At 38.3% G+C, this 12,968-nt stretch overlaps 1 protein-coding gene across 9 annotated transcripts in view; it reads right to left on the reverse strand.

Annotated features, from left to right (window-relative positions):
• Positions 1-12,968, reverse strand: part of BCAS1 (breast carcinoma amplified sequence 1) — a 125,361-nt gene that overhangs the window by 17,572 nt on the left and 94,821 nt on the right. For 6 of the 9 annotated variants that reach the window (XM_023184140.2, XM_031934687.1, XM_031934688.1 and 3 more), the window contains one exon: positions 5,970-6,137. The exons of the other annotated variants lie outside the window; for them this stretch is intronic. In XM_023184140.2, the coding sequence (XP_023039908.2) occupies positions 5,970-6,137 (168 nt within the window). The remainder of the gene's footprint in view (positions 1-5,969; positions 6,138-12,968) is intronic. 9 annotated transcript variants of the gene reach the window in all.

Genomic DNA, 12,968 nt, shown 5'->3' on the forward strand with positions numbered 1-12,968 from the left:
AAAAAAAATACAAAAAACTAGCCGGACGAGGTGGCAGGCGCCTGTAGTCCCAGCTACTCGGGAGGCTGAGGCAGGAGAATGGCGTGAACCTGGGAGGCAGAGTTTGCAGTGAGCCGAGATCCGGCCACTGCACTCCAGCCTGGGCAACAGAGCGAGACTCCGCCTCAAAAAAAAAAAAAAAAAAAAACATAGCAAAGTTACTGTTTAAAGAGACTAAAATTTTTCCAGAGACTATTTAATACTTTGAAGAACAGTTTAAAGACTATGAAGTAATTTCAGAGATTTTCTAGTGTGATATTGAGCAACTTTCTTCGTGGAGTTAATTTTTATTCATGAGAGTCACAGGTGAAGCATCTCAGGGCTTTCAGCCTGCAGCGTTGAGATGGAAGCTACTTGTGGCATCCACGCCTTGTATATTAATGAAATCATTTTTTATTTCTTTCATCGTGTCATGCATTCCTATAGCTTGACACTCTGAGGAATGTTTGAACCATCTCCAATGTATATCACTTAGCTATTCAAAAATCTAGCAAAAATGTTTGGTGGTCAGTTCACATTTCTTTGAAAGGAATGTTAATGTATTTTGATGGCAATATAATTCAAACACAATTGACATTTTAAAGAAAAAGAATTCGGTTGAAAATTTAATATATGGTGAGTATATCTGCAATACTGTTTACCAGAAAACAAATCCAAGGAACAGCATCTACTGGAAATTTCTAGGATCAACAAAGGTAATGGATCTGAGCCTAGTGTTTTACCAAGATGCTCACTTGAAATGGAATTGGACGAGTCAGGAAAACTCCCCAGCCATGGTAAATTTTGTTTTAGCGACAAATATATTTAGAAAATCAATGTGCAAGCTTTAAGTAAGCCATATATTAATCTTCTTCTCCTTTGTCTTATTGTCGTTTTAGGTAAGTGCAACAGCTCAATGCATCAAAATGGTATTTCCGTAGAACACACTACTAAAGAAATCACAAAAATGGAGCATATGGTTGTTCTACCTTCATATCCTTTCTGAGAATACCAGCTGCAGAAGCACAGGAAGCAGCAATTACACATGAGTCAAAGGGGGAGCTTTAAAATAACAAAATGACAACAAAACAAAAAAACTGAGTTGGAATTCTGGCTCTCCTGCTTACCAGCTCTGGGACGGTGGAAAAATCCCATAAATACTCACGAGTCTCTGTATCCTCATGTCCATCATGGGGCAGAGACAGCGCTTGTTTCCTAGAGTTTCTATTAATAAATGAGATACTGCATGCAAACAGTAGCACACAGTAAATAAACGGTAGCGCTCATTGTTATTACTACCAATAACTGAAAAGCACTGAATGACTACAGAGACCCTTTTAGGGTAGAAAGGAATGCAAGTCATTGGTAGGGACAGGAATTGACCAAATTAATGCTTCCTTCAGAAATCTTTCCTTAAAGAGCAAATCAGTATTAATGTTTTAATGCTCAGGGAAGAATTTCAGATTGAAGACTTTTGGTTTTCTGTTTTGTAACCACCATCATAGACCACGCTCTTTCCACCTCCAATAGTACATTTCAACAGGTTTTGTTAGACTTATTGGACTGAATGTAATTAATTAAAAAAAAAAACCCTCTGATTTTATGGCTGCCTCCTCATTTGGACTTTTAATTTACCCATTATTAAAGCTCATAGTATTTCTCTAAGCCTGAGAACATTATTCTAACAAAGATTTTCTTACAAATCTAATGGTCCAAACAAAGATATGAGGAGGAGTAAATGAAATAATGTAGGTGAAAATAGTTTGGAGGAGGAAAGCGTGCTCATGTGTAAGGTGTTATTAATATTGACAAAGTATAAATCTGTATCTAGATATTTCTATCTACCACCTTTCTGGTTTCATCTGCCTACCTGCTTTGTGGACACATGAATGCAATATTCTACCCCCTCACTTTATAAAAATACACCAGCACTTCAAATATTCAATTTCTTGACATACAGCTGAATTAATATGTATAAGAATATTTTCCTATTTAGGGCATGACAGATGTCTTAGATATTCCTCACAATTATTTAAAATCCTGCAGGAGCCCGCAGAATTTTTGTGAAGTGCTACATCTCTATGTGTTGAATACCCTGTTAGGACTTATATGATTCTGTTCTCCTTTCCCTAAAATATAGTTATTTTAAAAATGATTTTTTTCTGTTTTTATTTTTATGAGCAGTAAATTTCTAGAAAGAAAAAGATCTCCAGCTGGGCACCGTGGTTCATGCCTGTAATCCTAGCACTTTGGAAGCGCAAGGTGGGTGGATCACCTGAGGTCAGGAGTTTGAGACCAGCCTGGCCAAGATGGTGAAACCCTGTCTCTACTAAAAACACAAAGTTAGCCAGGCGTGTTGGCATATGCTTGTAATCCCAGCTACTTGGGAAGCTGAGACATGAGACTCGCTTGAACTCGGGAGGCGGAGGTTGCAGTGAGCAGAGATGGTGCCACCGCACTCCAGCCTGGGTGACAGAGCGAGACTGTTTCAAAAAGAAAAAAAAAAGGGGGGGGGGAGAAATGTGAAGGATAGAAAGTAGAAAATCAATGATTTGGTGAATGGTGAAACTGAATACAAAGCATAGGTTATTCTATTGAGTTTTATCTTCCATTAAGACAATTATTTAAACAAACTGATATTTTGCTAACAAGGTCCAAAATTTGCTTGAAACATTTATTTTTCCAAATAAACCCCCCGCCCCCCCGCCCTCACAACCTCAAAAAACTCTTAGTGATGGGCCAGATGCTGTCTCTACTTTCAAGCTGTGGGCAGGTTTTTTCTTTCCTGCATAAATCCAAAGACTTTGAATCAGTTTGGAAGCCATGGACATGTTACCAAAAAGTATTTCCTAAAAATAATTGCTAGAGTCAACTTCCAGAAATCTCCCCAATGGGGACGTTAACACATGTGCATAAAAGTAGGTGTATAAGGATCTTCACACAGGCTTGCGAAGCAACTGAGAAAACGTGGGTAAGACACTTGGTGTGTGCTCACTGAATATGAGGATAGAGTTAAAAATAAATGTCTATTTTCTTCTCCATGGGGAAACAGACCACACCTGTTTACGCTCACTGTTGTATCCCTTGTGCCTGAATATAATGAACACTCAATAATTATTTGTTGAATAAGTGAATGAATGAAATGCAAAAAGTTGAAAACGTACCAAATGTCCATCCATTGAGCAATGGTTAATCTGAGTATGATAAATCCAGACAGTATGATTCAAATAAGTTGTTCTAAAGAATGAGATGGTTCTCTATCAGGGGTTGCAAACCCAAATACTCACAGGGAAAGAGCCGGTAACATAAATGAGTGAGCTAGACTGGGTGTGACAATAGGGAGTGGTAGGGATTTTGGTAAGCTGGAAAACTCATCATCTGTTTATTTGAATTAATCACAATATAATATATAGTGTTGTAATGAAAGTAAACAGAAAAAAAAGATAATAATTAGAATACCTGGAATTTTAAAGGAAATTCCAACAATCAGTATTTAAACTTTGCAAAGATAATGTTCATGTTCCCAGGCCTTTTCTTGGGCAACTGGTAATAAGAACAATGGACATCATGAGACCCAATTCTAAGAATCCATTGGGGATTGCTGGGGAAAAGAGTGTCCTCACCTACCTTCATCCCTATCCTATGGCGAATTGATTCCGAAGGATGCTTTTCTTCTCAATTTGTTTCCCTCAGAATTTAGACTTACACATTTTCTACTCCCAAAAAATTTTCCCAAACAGCATCTAAAAGATAGCTCTGGGGGATACATTTAAGCAATATAAGACCTCATTAGAATTTAACAATTTGTTTTAGATGGATGCTGTGAGTGGTTTAAAGGTCTTTTTTTTTTTCTTTTTTTCTCACGCTTTCTTTGGAGTTTCTTGTCCTTTTCCCTGTTTTAAATGAAGGAGCTTCGTGTTGGTTACTTGGAAGAGACCTTCATTCTATTTGCTATTTTTTTTTTTTTCAGTATCTCTCAATTCCATCCAGAAATGGAAAAGCTGATCGCTGTCAATATTATGATGAGTTATTTGGGGATCCCATTTGTAAGTTAGATGAGTTGCCGGAAACAGACCAAATGTTCTTTTCTTTCCTGGCATCATGTAAAAATTGGTTTAAAAAAATCTCAGGTCTTAATCTCCATTTTCACTGCCAAACTGCAGATCAAATGGCCAACGAGATAGATGGGGTTTTGGCCATATGGGCCGCCCACAACTGAGTCTACACTTTTTACTCCATGAGAATATAACAAGAAAAGAAAATGATTCCTGTCAACAATTTCTAACACAATTATTTCTAATATGCCTCAGTTCACATTGGCAAGGGTTTTGTTTTGTTTTGTTTTGTGGGCTAGAAAGAATTCCTTAACAGGTTGAGCCTGTGAAATTAGAGAGTTGCTTTCTCAAAGGATTAAACTCCAAATACTCCTGAAAATAAAGGCACACTATAATGAAATTCTTGTTTTTCATTAAAAGAGAATTAAACTAATGACCTTTTACATGCATTTTTGTTTTTTGTTCTCCAACTGATTTAGGTTTTGTTGCATTATATTATTTAAGCTCCTGGCTGTTTAGACATTTAATGTGCATGGCTTGTTATAAACAGTAAAATGTATCTATCATATTCTTTCTATTCTACACAAATTAAAAGCATGGCTAATTCATCAACTAAGTTACATATTTCACTATTGGAATATTATGTTGTCATTTCCGTATTTATCAGTAAGCTAGTTTTGTCCAAATTTGTGTCACTCACATGTCACCTTCAGAATTTCTGCCACATCTTTATATAACTTGGACTATTTAATATATAATCATTAAACAACCTGATATTCTTTAAATAAACAAATGTATTTCAAAGAAAACCTCATATCATTACCATAATGAGAAAAGCAGTATCATTGACCACCAACAGAAGGAAACTTTAAAAATAAGTAAGGGTAAGCAATAATAGTAACTTCTAGTTAGATGCTATTGTATGCCAACATTTGGACCAAACCACAGTTAAAAAGCTGAAAAAGCAAATAGATGTTGGTGTGGATGTGGTGAAAAGGAAGCACTTTTACAGTGTTGGTGGGAGTGTGAACTAGCACAACCACTATGGAAAACAGTGTGGAGATTCCTTAAAAAACTAAAAGTATATCCACTATTCGATCCAGCAATCCCACTACTGGGTATCTACCCAAAGGAAAATAAGTCATTATCTGAAAAAGACACCTGCGTACACATGTTTATAGCAGCACAATTCACAATTGCAAAGATATGGAACCAACCTAAGTGCCTATCAACCAATGAGTGGATAAAGAAAATGTGGCGTATGTACACCATGGAATACTACTGAGCCAGAAAAAGGAATGAAATAATGTCTTTTGCAGCAACTTGGATGGAGCTAGAGGCCATTATTCTAAGTGAAGTAACTCAGGAATGGAAAACCAAATACTGTGTGTTGTCACTCATAAGTGGGGGCTAAGCTATGAGGATACACAGGCATAAATACGATATAATGGACTTTGGGGACTCAGGGGAGAAGGTTGGGAGAGGGGTGAGGGATAAAAGACTGCATACTGGCTATAGTGCACACTGCTTGGGTGACAGGTGCACTAAAGTCTCAGAAATCACCACTAAAGAGCTAATCCATGTAACCGCAAACCACTTGTATGTCCGCAACTATTGAAATTAAAAAAAAACTCGAACCCAAGGGTAGCTCTTTTTTTGTTAAAAAGAGTTAGCAGGCATTAAAGGGTTAAAGAATATTAGCAATAAACGGAGACTTTCTGTATGATTGAATCAGACGGAAAAAAGGGAATTTCCTCACTACAGAATTCATATTCCAATCATATTCCATACATACTATCTACAATCATGTCTCCTACTACCTGTGACATGAGCCCATTGTTCCCAGAAGCCACTCTAGGTACTTCAGGTTTCCTATACTGGAAGTAAGGGGCTTACCATTTGTCTGAGAAACGTCATCAGAGAGGTTCTTGGTTTGCTTTCTTCTCTTTTGAGTTTCGCTTCTGTGGGTTCAGGTGTAGCATCTCCTTCGTTGAGGTCCACTGTTTGTACGGCTGATTCTACTTCCTTGGACTTTATAATCTCTACTGGTGACTCACACACCACCTGGATTATTTTGCCAGGTAATAAGAAAATGAAAAACAAAACATTCCCCCAAAACACGTTTTACAAAGTGGGGTTCTTGTTGCCCCTCTGTCCACATAGTAGCTACAGTTTTGAATCTATGACCATTTCTACACAGGCACCTCTTGGAGAAGTAATGCTTATGTTGTACAATGCACCAATTTCCAAGCAGCTGCCACATCGACATGGTAGTGGCAAAATCCCTTCCCCAAGGGGAAGAAGAGATAGGAGGTTCTTTTGGGGGACTGTCCTTTGGAACATGCCCAATAGCCATTCTATTCTAGTAAACCCACCTCTTTAATCTGCCACTGAGGTGAATTACACTTGGCCTGTGTAGAAACCAGGAATAATCATTTTCTTAAGAGTCCAACCTTAGAGACGGTAACCATGACAGCTTCCAGGTCTCTTTCCAGTTCCCCTGCAACTGTGAAGAAACTGTCCTCTTTGTAGAAAGGAGAGTGTAAAAACCACTCAGTTTAATCCACTTCCTCATTAAGTGACATCTAATTTTTCTCCAGAACAGTCACTTGCAATTTCACTTAATTGAAGTTTATGCTCTCAGAAGAAAAATGAACATGGCAAGAAAATGATGGCTAAGTTGTTCACGGCCCTGGCCATGGTACCTAGTGAGCTCGATGTCCTCTGCCTCTGAGTGTCTGTGGCGGCTTGGACGGAAGGGCCTATCTACCACACTCTGCTCTCAACTTGTGTTCTTTTGCAGTGCCTCACTCCATTCGTACAGGGCCCCGGTCACATCTGGGACAGTTTCTGCATTTGTGTTGCTCCCTGCAACAGGACTGAGCGAACTGGCCAGGAGAGGCTTTTATTATTTCCTTTGTTTCCTGAGGCAGGGGCTGGCAAAATACTACCAAATCTAGCTCAGTGACTGCTTCTGTATGGCTCCTGGGCTAAGGATGGTCTTTACCTTTTAATTTTATTTATTTAAGAAATGAAGACACGCTACGTTGCCCAGGCTGGCTTTCAACTCCTGGGCTCAAGTGATCCTCCCACCTTGGCCTCCTACGTAGCTGAGACTATCAGCACACGCGACCATGCCTGATGGATTTTGCGCATTTAAAGCGTTGGAAGAAATATTTTAAAAGATAAAATGTGTGGGATGGAGACCACAAACGGCCTACGAAGCCTGAAATATTCACTATCTGGCCCGTTAAACTGCATGGTTTTTATCCGCTGCTCCCTGGAAAGTGCCATAGAGCCAAAGGTGTCTTCCCACTTGTCTTTGCTGAGCCAGACTCCCGCCTTTCTCGGAGTCTTTTCTTGGTGTCAGGGGGTAGAGGAAGGGGACTCAGTTATTTCCAAAAATATGGTCTGCTGAGAAACTATTTTCTTTCCCATGATGTAGAACAAACCATTGGTTTGCAAATGACCCGAATTTTCCAAATTGAGAAGAACCCTTAGTCTCGGTATTGTCATTTGATTCAGGAGTTGCCCATCAACAAATCAGCATGCAGAACACCCCAACATTTGGAACTACATCACATTTCTTAAGCTAAATTAATTTTCTTAAGCTAGTGACACAATTTCTAGTATTTTCTTTTCTGTAAACAAAAATGGAAGTTGGGGGGTTATAAACTCAAAAGTCCTCAGGAGGCATGCAGAGAGTATCAGCACTGATTGACCAGACATAAGACAAAAAGGAGTGATAGGGATGATGCCAAAGTAAAGTCAGACTGTCCCATCTAAAGACGTGACATGATTAAAAACGGCGGATTGGTCAAACAAAACCTATTTGTGAGGAATGGGCTGCTGCAGGGCTGCTGGTTTTGGACCCCAATCTATCTTTAGGAAACGAGGTGGAGACTGGAGCCGTATCAGAAACTGAGAATGGCAATAGAGCGTGGACATGGATTTCCACATTTTGAACTGATGTAATTCAATTGCATTTCTGAAAAATAAGTGTGAGCCACAAGCTTCTTCAGGTGAGGCTGAAATGTAGGCAGTCTAACTCGTGGTCACAGAGGACAGGCTCCAGAACAACTTGTTGGGCTCTAAATCACATCTGTACCCCTTATGGGTGTGCTAATCTAAGCTCAGTGCTCAACAGCTCTGTGCTTTCGTCTTCTCTGTTATCGGTGGGGATCGTACACACGTCAGAAAGTTGTCTGCATATTAAATCAGGCAATACATGTCAAGTTCTTAGCACCGTGTGCTCAGTTAATGCTAGTGGTTGTTATTTGTGTTAATGTTAGAGCCATTTACTCCATGAGCATGAATTATCTGGATCATGCACCATGCACATATCCATTGTTTAGAGATGATTATATTTATAGCTACTTCTTACTATGCCTGGTGTTGTACAGGGTGTTTAATATTTTTCTATAAATGGCATCAAGAAGTAGTTCGACAGCTTAGGAAATATAACATTATCCCTATTCTATAGATAAAGAGCGAATAATTGAATGACTTGGCCAAAGTCTCACCACCGATAAATAGGCATTACAATGAGGATGGCACTTTCTGTGGCAACTGAACGTATCTGATAGTGGCTTAACCAACGAAAACATGGAACAAGAAGTTCTGGGGTTGCTTCGGTGGCTCCACAATATCTCTAAGAACTTTGACCCTTTCTGTTCTTGGCTCCACTATTCTTGGCACGCTAGATTTTCATCATTTTATTTGTTACCTCATGGTTATAAAATAGCTGCCACAATTCCAGATATCACATCCTCAATCCAATGTTCTGAGAAGGAAGGAAGGTCACAGCCAAAGACTTGCAAAAAATAAACATCTGTATTTTGATCTCCTACCTCAGGGTACCTAAATTTCACAGGTCAGAGCGAAGCCACTTACCCCCAGGCCACTTATTAGTGAAGAAAATGAGATTACTCACTTAGACTAATCATGATCAAATACTTTGGGGATATAAAGTTGGCAACTTTGCCTAAAACTAAGGGTAGAAGAGTGGAGAAATAGAAAATAGCTCTTGAGTAGATAAGGAATGGAGTTTGGATTCAGAAGTATTCTGTCTTTGAGGCAATGAGTTCTTTCTTTGTGTGCAAAGACCTGGAGGAAAAATTACTCAAGAATAAAACGATCAGATTGTATGGCAATAACTTTGGAAATCAATTCTATTTAGATGCCAGTGGTTCCCTTGCTGAGCCTTTGCAAATGTTGAGAGGTATCAACCCATAAATCCTAGGCCACAAGTCCATTCTCCAGAACACAACTATTTCAGCAGGTAAAAAAATATAGTACTTCTGGAGACTTCCACTACCTTTGAAGTCAGGCCAAGAAGTTGGCTTTTAGTAGCCAAGGAAAATCCACTGACATCCAGTGTGGAAATCCAGAACAATCTTGGCTAAGTAAAGATCTGATTTGCATATACAGACATAAGAATTCAATTTTTATTTGGATAATTTTCCAAATTTCTCCCAGTCCAGGGCTTTGGTAAAAGTTGTTTCCTATTTAGAATATATGACTGCATCTGCACATTTTAATTTCGGAAATCATGAATGGACATAATTAAAGTCAGATGTGTGCTACATTTTAGAATTAAATCCCCTCTGCTTGATTTCTGTAGAGGATATGGTAGACATAGCATGAAGATGGCTGGTACATCTAATATTGACAATACACATTTCAGTGAAGAGTCTCCCTTTCTGCCTCAAATTTTATACTACACTTACTCTTGAAATTTGGTCATACAGTTTTTACTAGAGCTGTGGCTTTTGGAAACTGATTCATGGCAAAATAGATTTCCTCCATCTAAACTTCATGCACAACATCATATTAACATTAAAGGTTTTTATTTTAGAATATTTTAAAGATTATTTTGATTGGATTTTTAATGTGATTGATTACAAAGACCTCCTACAGATTTTTTTTTCTACTCAGTAACTATTCTCTCTCATCTGCTTACACATTGTAATTTTGCCTTGGGAGAGCAATCTTTCCTAACTTCAAGACTATGTAGTTTGAATGAAGCCAATTGAAAAGGTCTAAACCAATCAACATGATCAAGCTCCTTGACTGTGTTGGTTTAGAAATGACAGCATGCGGCAAATTGCATTATTTCTCTAATTATTTACCCTACCTTCCTGTAAATGAATTACACACCTGTACTCATTGATGTGTGACTTGTTTTAGTGAATGGAACATGGGTAGATATGACATATACCATGCCTGAGCAGAAGCTTTAGGATCCATTGCATGATTCACCCATGCCACTATTTTCTCTCTGCAACAAGAACTGCATGTCCTTATTGAAGGGACTGTTGCTTCCCTATTGGCCTCAGCCTTAAGAGGCCAAATGAGTTAGCCAAAGCCAACTGCTAGCTGGCTTGTAGGAAGAGTGAGGAAAGGAAAAAAAAAACTTCTTTGCTATTGAGAAGCACTGAAATTTGGGACTTGGTTGTTACTGCAACATAAGCTGGCAAAAGCTGACAAATACAGCATGTGAATGCATTTCAGTCAGTGAAACAGAACAAATTTCTAGGACATGTAGGGTTGCTACTTGACAAATAGCTCATTTACTTTGGACTGAGTGATGTGATGTTGGAAAGCTGAAAACGTAGCCAGGCCAAGAAGGCTGAACCCAGGGAGAGCCCTGAATTAAACTTTATTTGAAACCAATTTAACTTTCTAGTGATGAGAGCCAGTAAACACCACTTTCTTTTAATCCAGGTTGAATTGGGTTTTCTTTCACTTGCAACTGAGAGGTTACTTATTAAGAGGGAGAAGCAACAGAAGTACCTGTTTCCATGGTCTTGCAGGTTATTGGAAGGAAAGAAATTTTTTTTTCATTAGAACATTAACTCAATTAACCAATGAGCAAAACATTTTTTTTTTTTTTACTACAACTGACAGATTCTATCATTTCAAGAGTTAAAAAAGATTTATTTCTGATAGGACCAGAAGCACATTTTAGGAAAAGCACTAAACTTCCATAGGCTTCAAAAATCCTTATTTTTCTTTCTGTGAAAAACTTTGAGAAATGTTGACATCACTCTTTTTTTTTTTTTTTTTAATACAAGTGGGCCTTGCATCAGTTGATAGATTAGTTCCAGAAAGTTGTAGGTGGGAGAAATTTTAAAGAATAAATTCAACCAGAAGTTGCTATTTAAAGCACTCTTATAATATGGTTATATTTTAGCCAGAAGTCGCTATTTAAAGCACTCTTATAATATGGTTAATCACATCCAATTGTCCTGTTGTGAAGGTGTAGAGTACAACATGTTGTTTTGACTAATGCCTTCTCTCTTATTTGGGAGGTGGAAATTAAATCTAACTCTGTTTTAGATATTCCTTCAATCCACATGGACACGGAGTCAGCTGTGAGCTGTATATTTTCACTAGGAAATAAAATCACTGATTACTGGGACATGCTCATTTACCATGTTGTCTCCTGTTTGCTAATTTGCTAACAATTACTGCAGAAGGTGGCAAACTTTTCCTGCAAAGGCCCTGCCAATCAGTGTCTCTGTTGAAACTACTCAACTCTGCTACCTAGCAGTAAAGTAGCCATAGATGACATGTAAAGGAATGAGCATGACTGTGTTCTAATAAAACTTTATTTCTGGACACTGAATTTGAATTTTGAATTCACATCATAAAATATTCTTCTTTTAATTTTTATCAACCATTCTAGAATGTAAACATCATTTTTAACTTGTGGGCTGTATTTGGCCCATGAGCTATAGTTTGCTGATCCCTAAAATTATTGAGTTCCTCCTACATTTCAGGCACTGAAGTAAGCACGTTATAGATATTATCTCATTTAATTTTCAAAAGAACCCTAAAGTGTAGGTGATATTATTATCGCCATTTAACAGAGGAGTAAACTGAGGCTCACGAGGTGGTATGGCCTGAAGATGATGGGATCAACGTCACAACCATCATCCTCATTCCCTCCAAGTGATAGGCTGTCAAAAGATGAAATACTGATGCTGGGAGCGGTGGCTGACGTCTGTAATCCCAGCACTTTGGGAGGCCAAGGTGAGCGGATCACTTGAGATCAGGAGTTTGAGACCAGCCTGGCCAAGATGGTGAAACCCTGTGTCTACTAAAAATACAAAAATTAGCCAGGTGTGGTGGTACCTGCCTGTAATCCCAGCTACTTGGGAGGCTGAGGCAGGAGAATCACTCAAACCTGGGGGGCCAGAGGTTGCAGTGAGCTGAGATTGCACCACTGCACTCCAGCCTGGGTGAAAAGAGCAAAATTCTGTCTCAAGAAAACAAACAAACAAACACACAAACAAAAAAAAGAGGATGAAATATTGAGCCTTAAAAATCAAAATGTCACTTGTAGTGTTAAGTCATTTAAGGCAATTTTTATAATGCTTCTTTATTTTATTTAACAAATATTTTGCCTTATTTTATGTCCTTATCATCAGTTTTTGTGTAATTGTTTGGTGTCAATAATTTAACTTTTAATTCCTGTTTATATTTTTATTTAAAATTTCACACTAGAAAATGGAATATCTTCTGTTTGCCTGTTAGAGATCAACTCTGCATTTTAGCATCTGAGCTGCGGGAAACACAGGGTTCCCTAAACAAGCAACTGCACACAAATATCCAAAAAGTTTTTCTTTAGAAAAGTCAGAACCTCAAAGCCAACAGATGCTACAGATTTTACGGGCAGCTTTTAAACTTAAAGTTCATGGGAAGAAGTCTTGTGGAGTTCCTTCTTGTAGGTTGCTGGAATAGAAACTTTGACTTTCTATAAAATAGTAATTCATGAGAACTTTCTGGAATGATGAGAGACCTTAGTTTTGCTGAGCTACTAAGATTGGCTCAAGAAAGAAAAGAAGGAAGGAAGGAAGGAAGGAAGGAAGGAAGGAAGGAAGGAAGGAA

The sequence above is a fragment of the Piliocolobus tephrosceles genome, chromosome 20 (genome assembly GCF_002776525.5).
Source record: "Piliocolobus tephrosceles isolate RC106 chromosome 20, ASM277652v3, whole genome shotgun sequence".
NCBI lineage: Eukaryota > Metazoa > Chordata > Mammalia > Primates > Cercopithecidae > Piliocolobus > Piliocolobus tephrosceles.